General features: G+C 35.5%; 1 protein-coding gene and 1 pseudogene across 2 annotated transcripts in view; both read right to left on the bottom strand.

Moving 5' to 3' along the window:
• Positions 1-632: 632 nt before the first annotated feature.
• On the bottom strand, positions 633-1441 carry LOC307052883 (peroxiredoxin-4-like; annotated as a pseudogene). The gene has a single exon. The product of its transcript is annotated as a peroxiredoxin-4-like (transcript).
• Positions 1442-2712: 1271 nt separating this feature from the next.
• Positions 2713-23460, bottom strand: part of EMB (embigin) — a gene marked incomplete at both ends in the record, with an annotated part of 48916 nt that continues 28168 nt past the window's right edge. Inside the window, 6 exons of the mRNA XM_079701610.1 lie at positions 2713-2958; positions 4807-4833; positions 10425-10479; positions 12826-12859; positions 13649-13928; positions 16732-16859. Of these exons, the coding sequence (XP_079557736.1) occupies positions 2713-2958; positions 4807-4833; positions 10425-10479; positions 12826-12859; positions 13649-13928; positions 16732-16859 (770 nt within the window). The remainder of the gene's footprint in view (positions 2959-4806; positions 4834-10424; positions 10480-12825; positions 12860-13648; positions 13929-16731; positions 16860-23460) is intronic.

Here is a 23460-nt window from a genome sequence, read left to right as displayed (position 1 = left end):
TTTTCTGTTAATGGTAATTATCTTTGCTCTGACAACCACTTCATTGGATAGTAATAGTCTCCACTCCTATTTCCTTTAGATTAAAGTTTACATGGCATATATTTCCATCCTTTTACTTTACTGTTTTATCATTGTTTTCTTTTTCTTGCATTCCTGTGTGTTACTAGAACATTTTTTTACATTCCATTTTGATTTATCTATAATAGCTTTGTATATCTTTGTTAGTGGTTTCTCTAGATATCATAATGCATAACTTATTACAATTTACTGATGTAGACATTTTACCAGTTTGAGTGTAGAAACTTTATCTTCTTGTATGTCCCTTTACACTCCCATTTATTATGTAAGTATATTAAATATTTCCTTTATATTTACATTATATTGACAACCAGATCAATGTTGTAATTTTTGCTTTAACAGTCAAAAATAATAGAGAAAATCAAGAGAAGAAAGTCTATTGTATTCACTGATATTTTTATTTTCCATTGTTATTTCTCTCTTCATGATGTTCCCAAATTTCTTCTTTTATAATTGCTTTCTCTCCAGAGAACTTTTTTTTTTTTTTTTTTTTGGTAATAAAACACTGAACCTTATTGAGAAGTTTCAAGCATCAAGAACTGAGGAAGTATTTTTTAGTTCAGTTTATCAAAATACTTCAGTTTTCCAGCTGGATCTGGGATTGCTGTTTCACCACCAGGTTTCCAACCACCAGGGCAGACTTCTCCATGTTTATTGGTGTACAGGAATGCTTGAACCAAACGCAGTGTCTCATCCACAAATCTACTCCCAGGAAGGTCATTCAGAGTAATCTGTCTTAGGATTCCTTTGTCATCAGTAACGAAGAGACCTCTAAGAGTGTGGCCTGAGTATTCCAGATATACGCTCTAGTCCTTTGAGATCTGATGGTTCAAATCTAAAGAAGTGGAATCCTTATTGGCCCAAGTCCTCCTTGTCTTCGAGGGGTATTAATCCAGGCCAAATGGGTAAACTGTGAATCGACAGAGCATGCTACCACTTCAGTGTTTATGGATCTGAATTCCTCAGTTCTATTACCAAAGAATAACTGATTTCAGTTGGACACACAAAGTGAAATCAAGTGGGTAGAAGGAAAAAACCAGGTATTTCCCACAATAATCAGTTAACTTCCAGCTGCTTAAATTCTCCATTTATCACAGCTGTTCCTTCCCAATAAGGTGCTGGCTTGGAAATCTTGGCTTTGCTGAGGTGCAGGCAACCAAAACCTGGGACGCCTACCCACCAGGTACACTTGTCTACACACATAGAAGTGGCACTCCTCTTCGTGGGTTGGGGGCCTCTCCTCCACCTCCAAGCCCCACAGAGCTTTGGCCGGCAGCAGGAACAGCAGCAGCTGCAGCAGCAGTAGCTTTCGGCTCCAGCCAGGGGCCGAAGTGGTTGCCGGTAGCCACTGCAGCGCCTCCATGACCACGTGAGGGCAGTTGCACGTCCCTTGGCTCGAGCGCCACTTCTCCCGCCACCAGGCAGCTACAACCGTGCACCCAATGCCCATGTGAGCCGAAGCACGGTGTTGCGAGACCTGCCCCGCCTCCTCATTCCCCCATCCCCCGGGCTCCCCACCCGGCCACATAGGTGTGAGCCCACCTGCTCACCCCCTGCAGAGAATTTTCTTTAGCCATTCTTTTAGGGTAGGTCTGATGGTGACAAAGTTTTTTAGTTGTCCCTCATTGAGAATGTCTTGATTTCTACTTCATTATTGAAGGATCATTTCACCAGATATAGAACTTTGGATTTACAGTACTTTGAGCATTTGAAAAATGCTGTGACTCTCCTTTCTGTACTTCATCGTTTTTGATAAGAAACCCACTGTCATTCAGTTTGTTTTTGTCCCAACAGATAAGGTGTTTCTGTATTGCTGCTTTCAAGATTATTTATTTTAGTTTTCACAACATGGATTACAGTGTGTCTTGGCATAGATTTCTTTGGGTTTATGGTGTGTTATTTGCATAGCTTCTTGAATCTGTAGGTTTACGTCACTTGCCAAATTTGGGGAAAGTTTCAGCCATTACTTATTTCTCAGAGTACGTCTTCAGTGCTGCCATTTCCCTTCTCCTTCTGGGACTCCATTAACACAAATGTTTATATTTTGTTGTTATCCCACAGGTCCCTAAGGCTCTGTCATGTTTTTTAGTCTAGATGATCTATGTTGTAGATTGGGCAATTTCTATTGTTGTCTTGAGTATGACTGATTTATTCTTCTATCATCTCCATCCTGCTGTTGAGCTTATCTACTGTGTTTTTTAAAAAATTTCAGTTGTTGTATTTTTCAGTTCTAAAATTTCTATTTGGGTCTTCCTTATATCTTCTATTTATTTTCTGATACTTTCTATTTATTTGCTTTTTTTTTCATTTGTTCATAAATGCTCACTGAAGCATTTTGATGATGGCTGTTTTAAAATCATCATCAGATAATTCTGTTTTCATCATGGTATTGGCATCTGTTGATTGTTTTTCCTTATTCAGCGAGACATTTTCATGATTTATGGTTAAACGAGTGAGGTTTTTATTGAAACCTGGATACTTTAGGTATTGTGAGACACTTTGGTGGGAAAAGGGGTACTTCACCTGGTTACTGTCAGGTAGAGTTGGAAATCCAAGTTCTTTTGCCTCCATTGACATCCAGGGAAGGAGGGGTACCTTGTTCCTCTAGGATGGAAGTGGGAATTCAGCCTTCCACTAGGAGTGGGAGAGGTGCCTTACTACCACCGGGTGGGTTAAAAGTCTCAGCTCCCCACTCAACTTTTGCTGCTGGTCGTGCATGGGGGAGCCACAGTGGTGGTGTTTGGCTGGAGAAGAATAGTTATTATCTAAATGTCTTTCTGCCTCGCTAGATTTTTCCTTTCCTGGCTCTTTGGCTAAAGAGAGGGGAGCTTTCTGTACCTGAACCCATTGGTTTTTCCAGGCTGTTGGCTTCTCTAGCACCTAGAATCAGGAATCTCATTGGTGTGTCATAACTTGTTTCCCAAAGTTCCTAGTTGATCTGCATTCTTGTCCTCACTTTTCAGAATATTTTACTGTAAATATTAAATATTTATTTATTTAATAAGGCACAAGATTGTTAGCTATACTTGAATGGAGGAATAGAGGAAAATATGTCAACTTCATATTTCCAGACATGGATCTCCCCAATAATTTCTTTTTTTTTAATCTAGTCACTGCCCAAATACAAGTTACTCACTCCTTTTAAATTGGCTTCATATGCTTTACAACACAAACACTTCTTTATTAGCCATTCATCATTTTAATATATATATTTAATTATTTCAATTAAAGTAAGAGTCAAGTATAATACATAGTGAAATATGCTATTATTCTATTCTCCCTAATGTGTTTTTCTTTTTACCTTGACTGACTGGCAGGATCATTAAAATGCTCTGTTTGGAATATTGATTCTCTTTTGTAGCAGTAGACATTTGTATAGAATACAAATTTTGAAATATTTTGTAACTGTTTTTGCTAAACCAATTGAAAATGACACTGCAATGTTGGGAAAAAAAATCACCCAGGACAACAAGCAAATATGTTCTATACATTAATTTCATTTTAAATGTCCATTTTTGTCAAGGCCACAGTTGTCTTTTAAATTTTCTAAATATATCTTGGTATGTTTTGAAAATTCCTTTCTAACTTCCTATTTGATGTGTCAAAATACAGAATCCCAGCTGTAGGCAGTTTTTTTTATTGGACTTGAGAAGCATGAATTGTTTTACAAAACTTGAATTTCCTGGGTGTATGATCAAAAATCAAAAATAAAAAAGTCAGTGTTTTCTATTATCTAGTACCTTTAAATTCATATTTAAGTGATTATTAAAAATTTTAAATTTAAAATACATTTTATAATACTTAAATTTTTAATTCAGAGTACATTTTATTGAATTTAAATACATATTAGGCATATCCTTTGAGTTAATGAAACAAAGACATTTTTAAACATTCTAATACAAACATTTTCTGTGCTGTTTACATAATACAGAAAGGCATTAATGAGAATTTAGACACACATGCTAAAAAAGACATTATAACTACTAGGAAATATGTCATAATAAATCCATGGTCCTTGATTAAAAAAAAAAAGTAAAGTTTATGGTCAAATTTCTATCTTAAGAGACACAAAAGCAGTTCATGTCATCGTATTTTGTGATATTTTTAAACCATTACATAGCATTATAGTTAATTATATATGTAGTAAGTCTAATATTTTCATTTGTTTATCAAATAAACTTTAGAAAAATAAGAATTTGTGCTAATTATTTTCTGAAGTAAATTACAAATTAAATAGCAAAATCAATTTTTATAAGCAAAAGTTCTTAATAGATAACACACCAAAATAATATATAGATTTTAACCAATACCCTAAACAAGTTTCACTAGCATTCTCCCATTTGGGACATGAGAAATAATGAAATATAAATGTTACAGGTTAATCATGTGATTAAAAGTAATTTTGACAATGCTAGTCGTGAGTGATGTTCACTGATTTCATAAGTAAATTTTATTATAAGGGCATAATCAGGCATTCCTGATTTATTGAGAATTATATAGATATTATCATTATGACACATTAATCATGAAGGTAAGCAAGTCCAAAGAATTGTCTAGTTCATTTCACAGGCCATCAAAAACAGGACCTTCTTTCCCAGCTTCTCTTACAACTTGTGAATCACATTTTCAAATGCTGATACAGTTTAATCATACTACTTTTGAAAAGTAATAAATCTTTAAGCTTACTAAATTGTCTCATTATAGGCACATCTCTATAGTGAGACTTACCTGGCATTTGCTAAAGATAGGTCGTTCCTTGGAGGTAAATTTCAAAGTGTTTATTACTCAAAATTGCAGATATTACTGCTGTGCCTAGGCTAGATCATCCATAAAGTACTTATCTCCTACCTACAGGCTAAAAATATGACTTACAGTCTGTTTTCTGTTTGTCCTGGTAAAATTACAAATAGCACTTTATTTCATTCTCAGTGTTTGGATGATAAATTTTATGGTCACACTAGTTATTGAGAAAACAATGAAGAGTCTCAAACAGAAGTATATTGATTCCCCAGGACCACTGCAGGGACACAAGTATGCCACAGAATAGGTTCTATAAGCCTTAAGAATAAAATTATGGAACTTATTATTTAATTGACCATCGAAAGGAGTGAAATTTTTTTTAAAGAAAGACAGTTAATAGATAATAGCCTCATTTTTCTAAGAAGCACCTAAGTAGCAGGCCAAAGCTGTTCAACGTAGTTAAACCTAGACTCTTGAGGAGGACTCCTTGGATTTCAATCCCAGATCCAAATACCTAATCTCTCAAGCTTCAGTTTCCTCATCTATAAAAAAGTAGTTAATAGTTTCTATAGCATAAGGTGATGTGGAAATTAAATGAGATAACACATTTCAAAGTATTTAGCACAGTACCTGTCACATGCTAAGCACTCAACAAATGTGTTTATTACTATTTAATAATATGATATACCCTCAATAAAGAACTCAACTGATAAACTGAGCATGTAACTGACCTTTCAGGTATACTGCAAATACATTCCTAAATATCACGTGAAAGAAATGCACGTAGATAGTTCCAGTTTTCTTTTTATCTATGCTAGAGAAGATAAATTCACAGTTAATTAATTAAAATCAAAGTAGATAGTACATAAATATGTATAATTTAAGATTCCAAAATAATTGAGTCATTCATCTATTTTTCAGTCATTCAGTAAATATAAATTCAGAGAAAGCTATAATAGGTCAGTGTGCCTTTTAATTAATTCTGGAACACACAGTTGAACTTGCTGCCACCTAAACATGCTAACGGGAAGTAAGTCCCTAATTCATTGCATAACTTGTTCAGTTACAGAAGATTCATTTTCTATAAAGAAGTAGATATTCAGTAAATAATTTGCATAAATCTATTTAAATGCCTCAAAGATGAAAACCCAGGGAATAAGTGAGCAGAACTGACTTTCTTTTTCTTTTGATGAATTTAATTAATGACAAACTTTCAGTGACCAAAACTAACCAACGAAAGCTTTCTAAAAAATATATTTAATACAGATTTTGAATTGGATTCTGAGATATTCTGAGGAACTCTTGAGGTACTCTGAGATATTCTTGAGGTATTGGCAGGGAGGAGGAAAGAGAAAGTTAGTGGAGTGGACACTAATATCTACAGTACCATGCAAAGAACTACAATTACTAAAATTCTTTATGTATATAAAGTCAATACACTGTCTTATTAAAATAAAGGATAAAAATAAGGTTAACATTTGCACTGCCTATGAAAAATAAAAGACAATAGGAACTTTTTTTTTTAATTTTTTTGATGTGGACCATTTTTTAAGTCTTTATTGAATTTGTTACAATATTGCTTCTGTTTTATGTTTTGGTTTTTTGGCCGGGAGGCATATGGGATCTTAGCTTCCTGACCAGGGATCAAACCCGCACCCCCTCCATTGGAAGGCGAAGTCTTACCCACTGGACTGCCAGGGAAGTCCCAATAGGAATTTAGACAAGTTGAAAGCAACATACCCTGTATAATAGTTTAGGAATCAGAACTCCCTTTGCTCATTAGATTATTACACATTATTAAAATCTGACAGGACTTTTTATTCTATTATTACTGTTTTTCAAAGAAGTAGAAGCAAACAATGAAGTTTTAAAGGCTTGTTTATCTCTGTTAAAATATTTTGTTTCAATTCTGATGTCATAATTTAGATTGTTCTTCTAAAAATAAGTATAAATGTATGAAATTTTATGTTTACCTATACATTTATCCATGCACCACACACTTCATGGCATCTCCAGCGTACCCTCTCTGTGGTAGGTACGGGATACAGAAATAAAAGCAGAATCCAGGAAGGAGACATATTTATAATACACGGTAATAAGCACAAAGAAACATGGAGTTATTTGAGCCCATAAGATGGCACATATTCAGCTGGGTATGAGGGATCTGCCAGGAAGTAACATCAGATTAAAGTCCTGAAAGCTGAACTTGAGTTCATCAAAAGGGGGGAGCACAGGGGGCAGCATTCTGGACAGACTCTCTCTATGTCAAGGCTAAATCAAGACAGTGGGAAAGGATTCACAGTTTGGAAAACTGCAATACTAAGATATGGCAAAGGTGAGCCTGTAGAGCTTTGTCATGGAAGCTGCCACATTAAGCTACATAGTGAGATTCATGGAAGCTGCCACATTAAGCTACGTAGTGTTTCAGAAATATGGCCCAACAGCAATGCAAAAAATGATTAACTGAAGATGAGACTGAGGTAGGAAAATCAAGACCTTAGCTGTTGCAGCTGGCAAGCATGGAGTATGGGAAGCAGTGGGTGGATTAATGAGCTATTAAAAAGGCCAAAGGAATAGAGATTCATGACTAATAAACATTAGTTAATAGAGAAGAAAATAGCACAATGAGCTCTAGGTTTTGGCCTGGGTAACTAGATGCTGAGAAAAAGGGGAAAGACTGCAAAGAGAAGATTTACATTAGAGCATAAACTGAATATGAAAATATCTGGGAATTTTAAGACATCGTTAAATCTACTTATTATGCTGAAAAACTCTGTTAGCTAGAAAGATTGATAGAATTTCCCAAGGTGTCTAATATAGAAACGTGGAGTAGTTTTCCTACTTCAGCCTTTCTGCTTGCTTAGTATTTTCAGTTGGTCATTTCAATTTACAATTGGTCATTTTTAGTTAATCCATTCATCTCCGTGAGGTTATTAGTTAATGGAAGCATTCCATTTTTAACCTAACAGTGGTGGAATAATTTTCTGGAAGTTCTCCAGAGAGACTCTGAAAAGCCAAAATTCAACTTTAATTTTCTGAGTACCTTTTCTGCTTAAAGTTACTGAAGTGAATTGTCTTTGCTAGGAAAAATAGCAAGCATTAACACTTAAAAATTCAATTTACTACATAAATATTTCATATTATTTTACATTGGGGCAGCAATTTTTCTTGCTTGAGAACCATTTTGTGGTGGCAAAAGAGAAGAATGCGTACTGCATATGAGCTACAAACTGGGGATTTGTATATGTCCAGTCACAAATACATTGTTTTGAATTGGACTTAGTCAAATAGCAGGTCTGAATAATTTTTCACTGAATTCAACTTGTTTAGATTAATTAAGTGAACTGCTTGGTTGTCTGCCATCATATAGATACCACCCAAGATCATTTAATCAAATTAATAATTAATTAAACCAAAACAAATGCCTGGCTTATTGCTCTAAAACAAGAATAAGATGAAACCTCCCATTACTTAAATCATGTAGTCTAGTCAACAAAACTTGTGTCAACAGTTAACATGCTTTACACAGAACACTGCTGCAACAAAATAAGTAGCTTCCAAGTGACACTGTATGTGTATTATTTATACTCGTAATATTTTCATCATTAGTTAAGATGCCATATAAAGTATAATTTTTCACTACCTGAATTTTATTATAATTTTCTCAGCCAGAACATCATATAAATGTCTAAAAAGTACTTTTTTCAAATAATTGAACACCTCTTTTTCAAGCTTTAATCCCCTAGTCACCAAGATCATGGGTTCTTTGCCCCCATCCCAAATCCTTCCCTCTTTGCCTATGATTGTTCAGAACCCTGCTGCACTGCGAGCAGGGGGACAGTGGACTCATCAGAACCAAGGGCCCCCCAGCAGGTTTCACATCACTGTCTTCAACCTAACCTAGTATCCTGCCATATGATGTTAATGTTACATTCAAAACCATTAACAACTTTTCATGTCTATTCAGATTTCATTGAACTTACATTGATTTTTATAAAATAGTTCAGTTATATATGAAATAGAAACAAAGTATTCTATTTTAAAGAAAAGTCTAAGTTACTGGCAGCAACACAGAACTGCTTTAGTACTTCTTGATTTCAGACAAAGGCATTAGTATTATAAACCAGTAATAATTCATTTTTAGATATTTAGCCAGCCATGGATACCAGGAAACCATGAAGCAAGGAAGCATGTCAGTAGCAGTGCTACGTCCCATCTGTGTGAACCTGTACACTACAACATCAACACCAGCTGTCACTTAAGAAATCCAAAACCCATAGCTTTAAAAAACTGTTCTCCAGAAAGACTAAATATCACTTTATCCTGGTGTGGGAAAACAGTGGCGATGAGTGGAATGAGATTGGGAAATCTGCTTCTGTGGTGATGGAGATTTGGGGCAAGTGTATGGTTTTATTTCCTTGCCTTAAACCAATATTTTTGTAGGAAAAGTATGTTTTTCTTACGGACATTGTACAGCAACCATCATTAACAAAGGTAGAAAGTGCTAATTTCCTCTTGAGGACACTTTTTTTCAATATGACTGAAGGATGAACTTTACATGAAAATTATTACAAATACTTCTACACCTAGTAAACATGATTGGGGAAAAAACCTTTTTAAGACAAATGGCAAAGAGTTTGTCTTTAATGAATTCTTTGGTTATAAACAGGTCTTGAGTGACATTTGCTCTGTGTACTATTTGGTTTTGCTGGTGTCTGTTCTGTGTGTCCCTTGAGGACTAGAATGAAATTAATTGTCCTGGGTTACAGCTCATAGAACATACTTAATACAATTTACCTTGCTTTAATGTAAAATAATAATAGAATGAAAATATATCTTTAGATCTGAAATAGCATATATTATTTACAAAGCTACTGCTGAGCATCTTGCATAAACTTTTCATCCTTTTAAAAATAAAAATTCACATGTTCTTAACAGGAAGCAGAAACAAAGCTGAAATCCAAACTCTTTGACATCTTCCTGTGACTCTTGACATGATGTTTCTCATTCACTGGCCCACAGATTCCTGAGTTACATAAAGCATAATGAAACATAATTAGCATAACCTGGTTATTCTATAATAACTTACTATCACTTTAGCAAAGCAAAAATGTCTGGAAGAGGTGATCCAAACTACTGCCAAAACCAACAGTTCCTATTCTAAACACTCAAGGAAAAAAATGTTTATGAACTATGAAAATTTTGATTCTAATCAGTGAAGAAAATAAGCTAATATTGATTCATTCATAGCACCAAGTATATGGGAATATGTGACAATAAAATAGGAGAATCCAGAAAAACTGAGAAAGAAAAAAGACTACATAAAAAGTTGTAAAAGAAACTAGCCTGTGGTGACAAAAGAAACAATATATATCTGCAGTGTAATAGATTCACTTTTAGATTGGTTGTTATATGTTCTCTGGTGGAAAAAAGATGATTATTTTTGTGTAACTATGTATATTCTCCTATAATATTGTTTAAAAAAGCATATCCAAGCACATAGTGAATGACTAGGTCTTTTTAAAACTAAAAAATGTAGATGGATTAATAGCCTATGCATATTGAATTTTAGCTTTTATTTGGAATATCATTTTGAAGCAACTTACATTTTTTCTATGCCTGGGGGCATTATTTTCTATACCATTGCTATCATCTGATTTCCTGTAGAGAAAACAAGAAAGAAAGTTACTAGATGTTTACATTGCATAAAACTAAGGTCAGTACACCATCTATATCATGGCCATCGGGTTAAAATTTAAAAGGTCAATACAGACAGAATTTATTCTTCCTAAAAATGTTTTACTCATAGTGTTGATTTTATTTGTATGCCATTGCTTGGAGAGGAACTGTTGCCACAGATGACAGTGACAAAGGCCTGTTTCTTTTATGCAGAGGGAGAATTGCTTCTCCCCAAGCATGAGTGAAGGCTTGGGTATATAGCCTAACTTATATGTTGCTTTGACACATGCAAGATAATAGCCAATCAGGAGCTCAGCCAGTATGTGCAATACAGGTGCTGTAATTCAGTATGTCTATTACATTGAATTAGAGGTTAAACATGGTTCTTTATCTACCCAATGTGCATCAGAGTAAGACCACAATGTGGGCTCCAGATTCTTAAGGAAAACTAAACTAGGTTACAAGGTTATATAATAAATACCCTTCTAGATGTTATTGGCAGGCTTGAGCTCATTAAACTAGTACCACCAGATAATAAATTCAACAACCTAATCAGCTGTCTAAAAATTGAGGGGATGGGGCAGGTAGGTTAAATATTGTGTGCGTTAAATATCTGGGTGGATCAGATAAATGCTGTTTGAAATGACTAGCTTGTTTTGATGTTATATGCTTATTTAGTAGTGTACTATTTTTAAAAGTCATTTTCACCAAGAAATTCTAGGAATCGCTGGTATCTAAACACACATATAAGCATCAAATATAAAATGTATTGATAAACAATATTCTCTGTAAAGAAAAATTTATCTGCTAAACTAAAAATTCTAAAAACAGCATTGGTGAAAAGTTGCTCTAAATGAGTACAAGTGCCCTTGATACTTAATTTAAATCTAAAGATACTGAAATAACCTAAAGATGAGAAATGTGACTGCAAGGGACTGGATAGAAACACTGGGGAGGCTGAGCTGGGAGAACAAAAGAATCCAGGCAAGACAGTAATTGTTTCAAATATCTGAATGACGGTCATGTTTTTTATATGACTCTGAGTATAAGAAAGGTAATCAATACATGGGAACCAGAAAGATAAAATGTTCAAATCAATACAAACAAGATGTCCAAGTTCTCCAGAAAGAGGTTCAGATTCCTTCCAACCATGAGAGTCTCTGTTCTAAGACAACAGTTTTTTCCTATCTGGGGTTATGGACCTCCTGACCCATAAAATAATTATTTTATGCTCTTAATTATTATTTTATGCTCTTAATTTAGAAGTTCATATCCTGTTGATTTAAGTTACCTGCCATGTATGAACTGAGGAAAAAATAACTATTTAAATAATGTCTACGAATATCTGCATGACAGCTGTCCGCCCCACTTCTGCTCTTTAACCATGGCTATAGCACTCACACCTCAGAGCCCCTGTTGACTGAAAAAGATAAACTTGAGGTGTAATTTTGGGTTGGTAATGGTTGCTCAGCCCTCCCATTTCCTAGGTTTCTTTCGGCTCCTTTAATCTGGTCTCATTTTCTTGGTCCCCAGCCCTTGGCTGTGTTACTTGGACTTTAAGCACCTCTCTCACTGGGCTCCACTGTCAGTTCTCTGGCTTGGTGGGTCCAGTAACTCCCACGCTCACCAAACCAAATGATATCCCTGGTAATTTTCTTCCTAGTTCTCCTCATGCTCAGCTCAACTCTAAACAAAGGAGACTGTAACAGAAATGTGGCACAATTTGTGTTCCTTCAAAAATAATGACACACAAGCCCAGTGATTTTCAACACTGAATTCTGAGAATCAGAATCAGTGATAGGCACTTTAAAGAAATACAGATGCCCAGGCACCAATTCCAGAGGTTCTGATCCGAGATATCCAGTTAGGTCTGAGTAACTGTAATTTTAAGGAGCATCCTAAGTGATCAAAAATATAGCCAGGGTTGAGAATCATTGCTTTACACAAATAATACTTACTTATGGTTCTTGAGTGCCTCCTGTGCATCAAAGCCTATGCTAAGGATTTTTACACATAGAAAGTCATTTAATCCAGAAACCTTATGTGGTAAGTAGTATCATTAAACCCATTTTGTTGAAGAGAAAACTGAAGCACAGAGAGGTGAAAGTAAGTGGTGGAGGGGGATTCTATTGCATGCACGTAAATGCCAAATGCCATTCTTCACCACAACATGGACATCTACAGAAAATAACACACATTATATACTACGTTGTAAACTATGTTATATACTCTTGTACTTTTTTCTTCTAACTGCAAACATTTTATTTAATTTCATATTTATCTGTATTTTACGCATGTGAAAATTAATCTATAAAAAATAATACTTACAGCTGTTCAATTTGTTCAAATTCCTTCCCATCATCTGTGTAACAAAAGAAGAATTTAACTCTTAAGATTGGTTTATTAGTCTTACAAAGCATATATGCTCAATTCTACTTTCCCCTGAATTCAACATCTCCTGACTGCCTGTGCTGTTTTCCCGCTCTGGAATGAGAGAGATGGGCCCCATCAGACAGCTGCCCCTCCATCAGGTCCACTCCTTCCCTGCTCTCCCGACTTGCAAAATTGCCTGCAGTTTTGATCAAGCATAGTCTGGTGCCTGGGATCATCAAAAACAGAACTGACTGATTTGTAATTATTTAAGTTATGAAATATTTAGTACAAAACCAGGAAAAAATACAGAATATAAGATAAATTTTCTTAGGGGACCATTGGTTTCTCAGTCTGTTATCCATCAGGCACAGGCTATGAAAACAGAAAGCTGGCAGGTAATGTCTTTTATGAGAATTTCAGAATGTTTGATTAAATGTTTTTAAAAATGAGTTATCTAAATGAAATAATAATTGTTTGTCTTTGAGATCTTTTATATTAAGCTAATGCAGAATTTTCTAATATTCCAGTACCAATGCACATATCACTTAATTGGTGTGCTGGTCCCAGTAACACCAAAGAAAAGGGAAAAAAGGTATATTTTAACATTAAAATTTTTTAGGAAGTTGATACAGAAGACCATCAATATAAGCTCATAGCTCACTGTCACCGTTGTTATTAACATAAATACCACTACAAAAAACAAAAGTTAGGTTTTTCTCTAAAGCCACCATAATGGATTGTCATAACATGAGAATTATCTAAAAAAAAGAAATCCTACCTGAGTGCTTCTTTTTCTTTTGGGTGTACATTTCACAAAGCAGAATAATAGCCACTAAAAGAACAACCTCAGCAGCTATTGCAAGAAATGCTTTGAGGGGCACCCAATAACTCAGCACGACAAGTTCAATGTGATCTTCACTCTCGCCTAATTGGAATATTGCATGGCACCAGTAAGATCCCTGATCTTCCTCTGAAAGTTGCATTATCTTGAGCCTTGTTTCATTAGCATTTTTTCCATTGATCACATACTTATTGTTCATTGGAACACCAACAGGAACCTAATAGAAGGAGACATTAAAATCCGCTCCTATCATATTGCATAAAAGATACATGTCCTGAATGATCTAGTTTTGAGTGAAAGCTACAAGATAGTACCAAGAAAACTGCTTACCAGAAAAAGGGGCATATTAGGGACTTCCCTGGTGGTGCAGTGGTTAAGAATCCGCCTGCCAATGCAGGGGACAGGGGTTCGGGCCCTGGGCCAGGGCAACTAAGCCTGTATGCCACAACTACTGAGCCTGTGCTCTAGAGCCCACTAGCCATACCTACTGAGCTCCCGTGCCACGACTGCTGAAGCCCGCGCACCTAGAGCCCGTGCTCCACAACAAGAGAAGCCACCGCAATGAGAAGCCCGCGCACCTCAACAAAGAGTAGACCCCGCTTGCCGCAACTAGAGAAACCATGCGCGCAGCAACGAAGATCCAATGCAGCCAAAAATAAATAAATAAATTTATTAAAGAAGGGAGCACATTAAAGTATGTGAGAAGTTATACATACAGAGCTCAAGTCTTACCATAGTTTGATCTTTCAAAGGTAGCAAACAAAGGAAAAGTACATTTTGCTTTAACTACTTAGCACTGAATGTTTGAAACTACAGTGTGCAAGTCATTGTGGGTAAATATTCTATGAGAATTAGAAATACAGAAATTTTCCAGCCATCTGGGTTTCATGTTACAATCCCTGACTAGTTCAAAATACTTCCTCCTTCACAATTTCAGGCATACATTCATTAAATCAACTACTAAATTAATGAAGCTATTATATCTGATCATTCCTGTAAAGGAAGCTCACTGGCTCATGACATTGGGAGTTCCTCAAACTGGAACCGAAGACAAAATCTTCAGGCCTTTGAAGCTGATGTAGAAGAAATGGTAGAAATCCCTGTAAGCCTGGTATACATGGTGGTCTGCGCACCTTCTGTCTTCTCATAGCTGAATTTCTCTCTCTTTCTGACACGTTGGCTTCTGAGATTCACTGGGTTTTCCTCAGCCTTTTAAGATCCATACTAAGCTATTTGGTGGCTGATTTATTTAATCCATTAAATTAAATTTTATTCTCAGGCCATTTGATGCCTTCATTGCTCTATCACTCAACTGCACTGCTCAGTAAATGCTAATTTGCATACAAATATTCTTGGAGGTTATCTGATGAAGAACTGTCTGTGAGTTTATTATTTGCCAAAAAAATTATAGCAACCTGGCTCACTGTGTGCACAGCATTGCCTGTGATGCTTGTTACAAATGTACTCTCTCTAACTCAGAGCTGATAAATCAAAGTACTACATGTTTAATAGGTGCCCCAGGTGAGTCTGATGCAGATGGTTCACCTACTTTTTGAAAAAACACTTGACCTAAAGTTTTGACTTGCACCATCTTCCCTGCACTTTTCTCATATCCTAATATAACCCATGCTTAGGGCCAAATTGAGAGAAACTTAGTATAGAAAATGGAGAGAAGCACAGACTACATTCTAAAAGTTTAATATAATTAGACAAGCTTTTTTTGTCTATTATCACATATGCATAAATAAATTAGGCTATGTAATTCAAAAACTATGTCTGTTACTTGTTTTTACAAATTTACATGCTCTTTAAAAATATTTCCATACACAAAATGACTGCCTTTCCTAATCATCAATAACAAGATAGTACAAATAATAATAGTTTAAGTCTACTCCTAAGTGATTTGGAGCTATCTCTTTGACAACTCAAACCAATCACAGAATCAGTAACTCACCCTTTTAAGTCCTTCCCTCTGTCGTCGTCAGCAGTCTACAATAGCATCAGTGCTGTCTAAGAAGGAATTTAATATTTCACTAAGATCTACACTGTCTCATACCGTTCCTTCTAGAATTGCCTTTACAAGACTTCAATTTCAATGCTCATTAGCACCAGGGCAATAAAAGGGTGTCCCCTAAAGGACAATGTCCTAAATTTCCCTGCTATTTGGGAGGAAGAAAACCAGAAATGATTTCTTAAGTACTCATGTTTTTCTTAATATCAGCTCTTTGAAAAGCCATTAATTCTTTTTTTTTTTTTTTTTTTTTTGCCGTACGCGGGCCTCTCACTGTTGTGGCCTCTCCCGTTGAGGAGCACAGGCTCCAGACGCGCAGGCTCAGCGGCCATGGCTCATGTGCCCAGCCGCTCTGTGGCATGTGGGATCTTCCCAGACTGGGGCACGAACCCGTGTCCCCTGCATCGGCAGGCAGACTCTCAACCACTGCGCACCAGGGAAGCTCCATTAATTCTTTAATAGGAATTTAAAGTATTTGGTTTCCCTTAGGTCTCTGGAAGTCCAAAAGAGGTCAGTGACACAAAGAACCTAGAACCTGAGTTTAAGTTACCAAATTTTCATTCTTTTCTCAGATGCTGCCAGTGTATTGCATTCTATCACAAATGTTTCCAGAGACAGAAACAGGAAAAGAAAACTCCCTTTCTTTTTTCTAGTTACTCTCATGAAATGATAAGAAAAAAAAGATTCTTTTTTGTTGGGGTTATATCTAAACTTGTCAACTAAAAATGAATTGTAACTTCCTTTCATAGAATTTTAATAAATTCCTAAATCTAAAAAACAAAGTACCACTTAATGAAACATTAAGAGTATCTTCAGATGTATAATGTAATATGCTAAAAACACCAAATGACAGCTCCATTCATCACTGTTCTTTCTTCATGAACACATATTAAGGAACAAGATAACAGAAGTATAAAGTCCTAAGAACTGTGAGTGTATTATAATCTTATTATTTATCAAATAAAAGTTTTTATTTTGTTTTCTTCAAGTCAAAGAAATATGATCTTACCTGTACACTCCCATTACTACTGTACCAGGTCCAATTTAAAGGAAAACAGTCTTGACATTTACACATCAAGACAACTGAATCCCCTACATAAGTGATCAACGGTTTCTTTTTTTCATGAAGTTCAGGGACTAAGAAAAATGGAGAGAAATGTATGTTACTGAAAGAGTTTGAATAGGGGGAATGTATTCAAGTAGAATATAATTTCTCTTTTCATTTTTTCACTAATATATGATTTTGTTTCTGTAGTTTTAGTTCTATATAAAATGAATTTACAGTATAGTTATCTATAGTTAGGACATATAGTTGTAGTAGGTAGATGGTGCAATATAATTGTCAGTAATATAGAAACAGAAGGAAGGTCTTCTATTATTGAGCCAATAACAATTACAAGTATTGTAATAGTCTGTTACATGCTTTGGATAAGAAAGAAACTTCATGTTTTCAAGACTATTCTTTCTTCCCACCTACTAAGTTACGTTAGAGCAAATATTTTTTCAAAGTTCACCCTTAAATGGCACTCGAGTGAGGAGACAAAATTTTCAGGATTTAAAATTTTTATTTGACACAGATTTATGAAAAGAGTTGGAGAAGATGGGAAGATGAGAAAGGAGCAAAAGAAATTTAAGAGAAAGAGAAAAGAATAGGAAAGAAAATGAGATAAAAAATACTTTTATGCAGTTTTGTAGGAAAAAAACAAAAACTAATATTCATTGTGATAAATTTCTTTTGAAGCAGATGCCATTAGTAACAATAAAAATGAGCACTGAATTTAGAAAAATTAAGTTTTAAGGCTATGAATAACTTGGTAAAGAAAATTAAAGCATAAGAACATAAGCAAAGCAATAAAAAGCCAACCAGCAGCTTCCATGGTGAAATCAGTTCCTTCTGATTGACCTCAAAGGATGTATTATAAAATGTACACTTTTATGGGAGACAGACTTATCAACAAAGATGACTTTTGTTGATTTTTTTTTCTTTTACTAATTTTAGCAGGTTTTGTGTTTTGTTTTTCTTTTTTTTGGTTTTCTAGCAGAGAGACAATGTCTAAATTTTTAATACTGTGTTGACAAATTTTATAGACACTGTTTGCTACTCACTTGTTATCCTACTTTTAGATTTTATTTTGGGGAGGGTCAGGGTGGAAAATGGAAAGATCAATTTTAATTGCTAAAATTAAGTTCCCAGATTAAATACATTTTCTAAACACTCTTGGCTTTCTACTACCAGAAGAGTATTGGGCATTTGCTGGATGTATGAATTGTAAAGATGAGGAAGGGGGAAATAATTGGTAATAACTGGAAAAGAAATTCTGACTTCTATAGCCACTTGTATAGGGGTAAAAATAGGGTTGGATTTCTTCACAGGTTCTGTCTTTAGTTGATTAATGTTACAGTGATGAGTGTTGGAGGTCTTCAGTTTTCCTTATGGTTTAACGTGGGCCTAAATACAATTGCACATATCACCCCCTCCTTCATCAGCAATGCTGACCAGCAGAGTGTTGAATGAGGCACTGCTAATAATAAAGAGATGCAAATAAGGAAGGTATATCACCACTGAATGTGTAAATCATAAGATGACAGAGCAATCTATAAGTCAACGGTTCTCATACTTTTCATAACCAAGGAAGTATGTTTTGATAAAACTGAATGATCTACAATTTTACATTACCCAAAGATGTGAACTACCAATCAGAATTTATAATCACCCCACTAATAGTTTATGAGCACCTAGTAAGGTACCACTAGGGTACTCCTGAGGTAGGAGAGAAGTGAACACATGTGATTAGCATGACTGAAGTCATCCCAGCCAGAAGAAATTGGTGAGTTAATCTTGCCAGAGGATATTCTGAACACTCCTTTTGAATGGCTACTAGTGTCCCACACTCCTTATTGGTCACCATTAGTCTGAGGGACACTAAGGGAAATGTGGTTAATATGTGTCCATTTCAAAGGTCAATGAGCGTTTGAAGTAGTCAGCACAATGAGACAATGATGTGACAAACATATAAGATTTGGGTCCAGGAAATATTTGAATTAGAATTATAGCTTCAGTGTTACTAGTGTTGAGGACATAGGTTGGTCATACCCTTCTACAATGTTACTGTAAAGAATTAAGTACACAAACACAGTATATGAAGGGCTTGGTGTAGAGCAATACCACAAAATTCGAACTTCTGTTATCATCATGTACTGGTACTGCTTTTCTTAACTGAGTTTTCGTACAATTTGTAATGCCCACGGCCTTCCTACATTAGCCAGCTTAATGGCATGGATTGTTGTCATGTGCAAGAATGATTTCTAGGCCAGTTGGCCATGTGGAACAGAGAAGAAATAAGACACAGAATAAAAGGAGAACTGGAAATTCACCTGAATTCATTCAGAACCATAGGAATGTATAAAAACACTCCCAAATGTGGAAAAGGGTCCAAACTGAGCCATTTACAGAACACTCAGCCCATCTGAGAAAGGCGATTAAAAGAGATTAAAATGATAAAAAATAAAAGATGAATTCACAGGAGACAAGGCCCAGCAGAATGAAGAAACAGTAGCTTTGAGATGCTGGAGGTGGCACCAATCCATCCTTTAATAACATATATTAAAAAACTTTTCAGTGAAGCTGTAAAACAAATTCTGCTGCTTGAAACACTTATGCAAGTCCTTGGCTAAAGCAGATGAATAAGAGTTTGTGGAGAGGAACCAAGATGGGAGAGTAGAAGGACGTGCTCTCACTCCCTCTTGCGAGAACACCAGAATCACAACTAGCTGCTGGACAATCATCAACAGGAAGACACTGGAACTCACCAAAAAAAGATACCCCACATCCAAAGACAAAGGAGAAGCCACAATGAGACGGTAGGAGGGACGCAAGGTTGCCCACTCTCACCACTCTTATTCAACATAGTTTTGGAAATTTTAGCCACAGCAGTCAGAGAAGAAAAGGAAATAAAAGGAATCCAAATCGGAAAAGAAGAAGTAAAGCTGTCACTGTTTGCAGATGACATGATACTATACATAGAGAATCCTAAAGATGCCACCAGAAAACTATTAGAGCTAATCAATGAATTTGGTAAAGTAGCAGGATACAAAATTAATGCACAGAAATCTCTGGCATTCCTATACACTAATGATGAAAAATCTGAAAGTGAAATTAAGAAAACACTCCCATTTACAATTGCAACAAAAAGAATAAAATATCTGGGAATAAACCTACCTAAGGAGACAAAAGACCTGTATGCAGAAAATTATAAGACACTGATGAAAGAAATTAAAGATGATACAAATAGATGGAGAGATATACCATGTTCTTGGATTAGAAGACTCAACATTGTGAAAATGACTCTACTACCCAAAGCAATCTACAGATTCAATGCAATCCCTATCAAACTACCACTGGCATTTTTCACAGAACTAGAACAAAAAATTTCACAATTTGTATGGAAACACAAGAGACCCCGAATAGCCAAAGCAATCTTGAGAACGAAAAACGGAGCTGGAGGAATCAGGCTCCCTGACTTCAGACTATACTACAAAGCTACGGTAATCAAGACAGTATGGTACGGGCACAAAAACAGAAATATAGATCAATGGAACAGGATAGAAAGCCCAGAGATAAACCCACGCACATATGGTCACCTTATCTTTGATAAAGGAGGCAGGAATGTACAGTGGAGAAAGGACAGCCTCTTCAATAACTGGTGCTGGGAAAACTGGACAGGGACATGTAAAAGTATGAGATTAGAACACTCCCTAACACCATACACAAAAATAAGCTCAAACTGGATTAAAGACCTAAATTTAAGGCCAGAAACTATCAAACTCTTAGAGGAAAACATAGGCAGAACACTCTATGACATAAATCACAGCAAGATCCTTTTTGACCCACCTCCTAGAGAAGTGGAAATAAAAACAAAAATAAACAAATGGGACCTAATGAAACTTAAAAGCTTTTGCACAGCAAAGGAAACCGTAAACAAGACGAAAAGACAACCCTCAGAATGGGAGAAAATATTTGCAAACAAATCAACAAAGGATTAATCTCCAAAATATATAAACAGCTCATGCATCTCAATATTAAAGAAACAAACAACCCAATTCAAAAATGGGCAGAAGACCTAAATAGACATTTCTCCAAAGACATACAGATGGCCAAGAAGCACCTGAAAAGCTGCTCAACATCTCTAATGATTAGAGAAATGCAAATCAAAACTACAATGAGGTATCACCTCACACTGGTTAGAATGGGCATCATCAGAAAATCTACAAACAACAAATGCTGGAGAGGTTGTGGAGAAAAGGGAACCCTTTTGCACTGTTGGTGGGAATGTGAATTGATACAGCCACTGTGGAGAACAGTATGGAGGTTCCTTAAAAAACTAAAAATAGAATTACCATATGATTCAGTAATCCCACTACTGGGCATATATCCAGAGAAAACCATAATTTAAAAAGACACATGCACTCCAATGTTCATTGCAGCACTGTTCCAGGTCATGGAAGCAACTGAAATGCCCATCAACAGACGAATGGATAAAGAAGTTGTGGTACATATATACAATGGAATATTACTCAGCCATAAAAAGGAACTAAATTGAGTCATTTGTTGAGACGTGGATGGATCTAGACACTGTCATACAGAGTGAAGTAAGTCAGAAAGAGAAAAACAAATATCATATATTAACTCATATATGTGGAACCTAGAAAAATAGTACAGATGAACCAGTTTGCAGGGCAGAAGTTGAGACACAGATGTAGAGAACAGACGTATGGACACCAAGTGGGGAAAACCACAGTGGGGTGGGGATGGTGGTGTGCTGAATTGGGCAATTGGGGTTGACATGTATACACTGATATGTATAAAATTGATGACTGATAACCTACAGTATAAAAAAACAAACAAACAAAAAAACAACTAATACTAAACTTTCTTTGGGTTATTTGTATGGAAATACGTTAATATAAATGTTTCAGACATTACATGAAATTTCTAAAAATCTTATATGTTCTGGTATAATGTTATAAGTCATAATTCTAGTTATTACTTTAAAATGTGTATCTCAGAAATAACTAAATTTCCTTGTCAATTGCATTATTATGAACTTTCATCAAATCTTTAACCATGGTCATTTTTAAGTCTTTTGTCATTTACAGACAGTTCTGGGCATACTCTGATGCTTTTCAAAAATGTTCCTATAAAAGGGTTTCATATTCAAGGAATTCATGGAAAAGACTGACAAGTACAGGTTTCTGGTAACTGACTATACTGCTGAACTGAATGAATAAGCATTTTCAGAACTCTAATGGAAAACTGATGAATTCATAAAAGTGCTAACAAAAGATCAAGATGAAAAAAAAATTACATGGAACTGAGTGAACTGATGAGGATGATTATAATTTTTGTTACTTTCTGTTTGAATTAAAAAAAAATCCCACAAGGACTCAGAGGTAAAAAAAATACAAATCAATTTTCACTGCACAGTAAAGGAGCTGTTACAGTGGAGGATTACTGGACTGAATGTCAATATTATGACACAGTATTAGTGTGTTTCGTGTGTGATATTTGAAATCATTGTTGCTTTTGTTGTGGTCATCCATTTACAATGCTTGGTGTCAGTTTATTTATCTCTTGTAAAAATAAAATACAGTATGTATGTGTGAGTTGTGAGCAAAAAAAAAAAAAGTTTGTATAAGGATTACAATTTAAGTATAAATTAGAACAATTTCAATCAGGGGACCTAATTACGGCTCCTTACCATAAAAAGAAATGAAATTGGTTAAAAGTTAAAAAGAAATTATTGTTTCCAGACCTATGTAGTATATGGAGCAGAAAGAACAAATGGAATAGTACTTTACATATTATTATAAAACCTAAGAATAAAAAGGAAACAGCCCATTCACCACATACTGGATTTAATAAGAAAAGGCAAGAATAAAGCAAGTAATAATTTGACACACCATGAGCTAAATTTTTAAATAATATACACATGTTTTTATAATAAAAGTTTTTTATAATAAAAATTAGTTTGGTTCAATTTCCTCAGTCTGCAGCTACCCCTTCAGGGCCATTTGTAGACCCAGACAGCACTCTAATGGAGGAACCAATATAAGAAAAGTGGAAGCAACTCCAGGATCAAAGAGAAAAGGTTGACCATACGTACTGAGATATTAACATAACAACTATATTTTAAGTTCCTGAAAAACAAGACAATAAGTTTAAATGTCAAAATGTTAAAGGCCTAAATTAGGCTGAGCCACAGAACATATTTTGTTTCATTTCTCTTATGGTAGAGCTAGTTTTCTCACTAGACACTGGAGGCAAAGGCAGCAGAAGTCTGGGCAGTGGTCTGGACAGAAGTCCTTGGTGATCTCGGTATTAAATTCCCTCCTCTCATTCAACCCTCCAGTTTTCCAGTCCTAGAGAGGAAGTTAGTCCTGGATTGGTCATATTCCAGGGCACAGATTGGGTCTTGTTTTCTAGGGCTGGGGATTTGGAGATATAAATAACTCAGCCTCATGCTCAGCATGTGTCTTCTGTCTGGTTCAGATGGGTATATCCTCCTATCTAGAGTAGTAAGTACCAAATTGAGCTTGGACTGTGAAAGAATAGATGACTCTGCTTTGGTTTAAGGTTAGTAAGACCTAACTGAGAAAAAAGGAAGCCATCTAAGGATTACAGCGAGGTTTGTGGCCAAGGCTGGCCAATAATAAGATGTTACTTTTCTTTGGTGTCTCT

The sequence above is a fragment of the Hyperoodon ampullatus genome (genome assembly GCF_949752795.1).
Source record: "Hyperoodon ampullatus genome assembly, chromosome: 4".
Classification (NCBI taxonomy): domain Eukaryota; kingdom Metazoa; phylum Chordata; class Mammalia; order Artiodactyla; family Ziphiidae; genus Hyperoodon; species Hyperoodon ampullatus.
The sequence above is the reverse complement of the archived record's forward strand: the minus strand, read 5'-3'. Positions and strand labels throughout refer to the sequence as shown.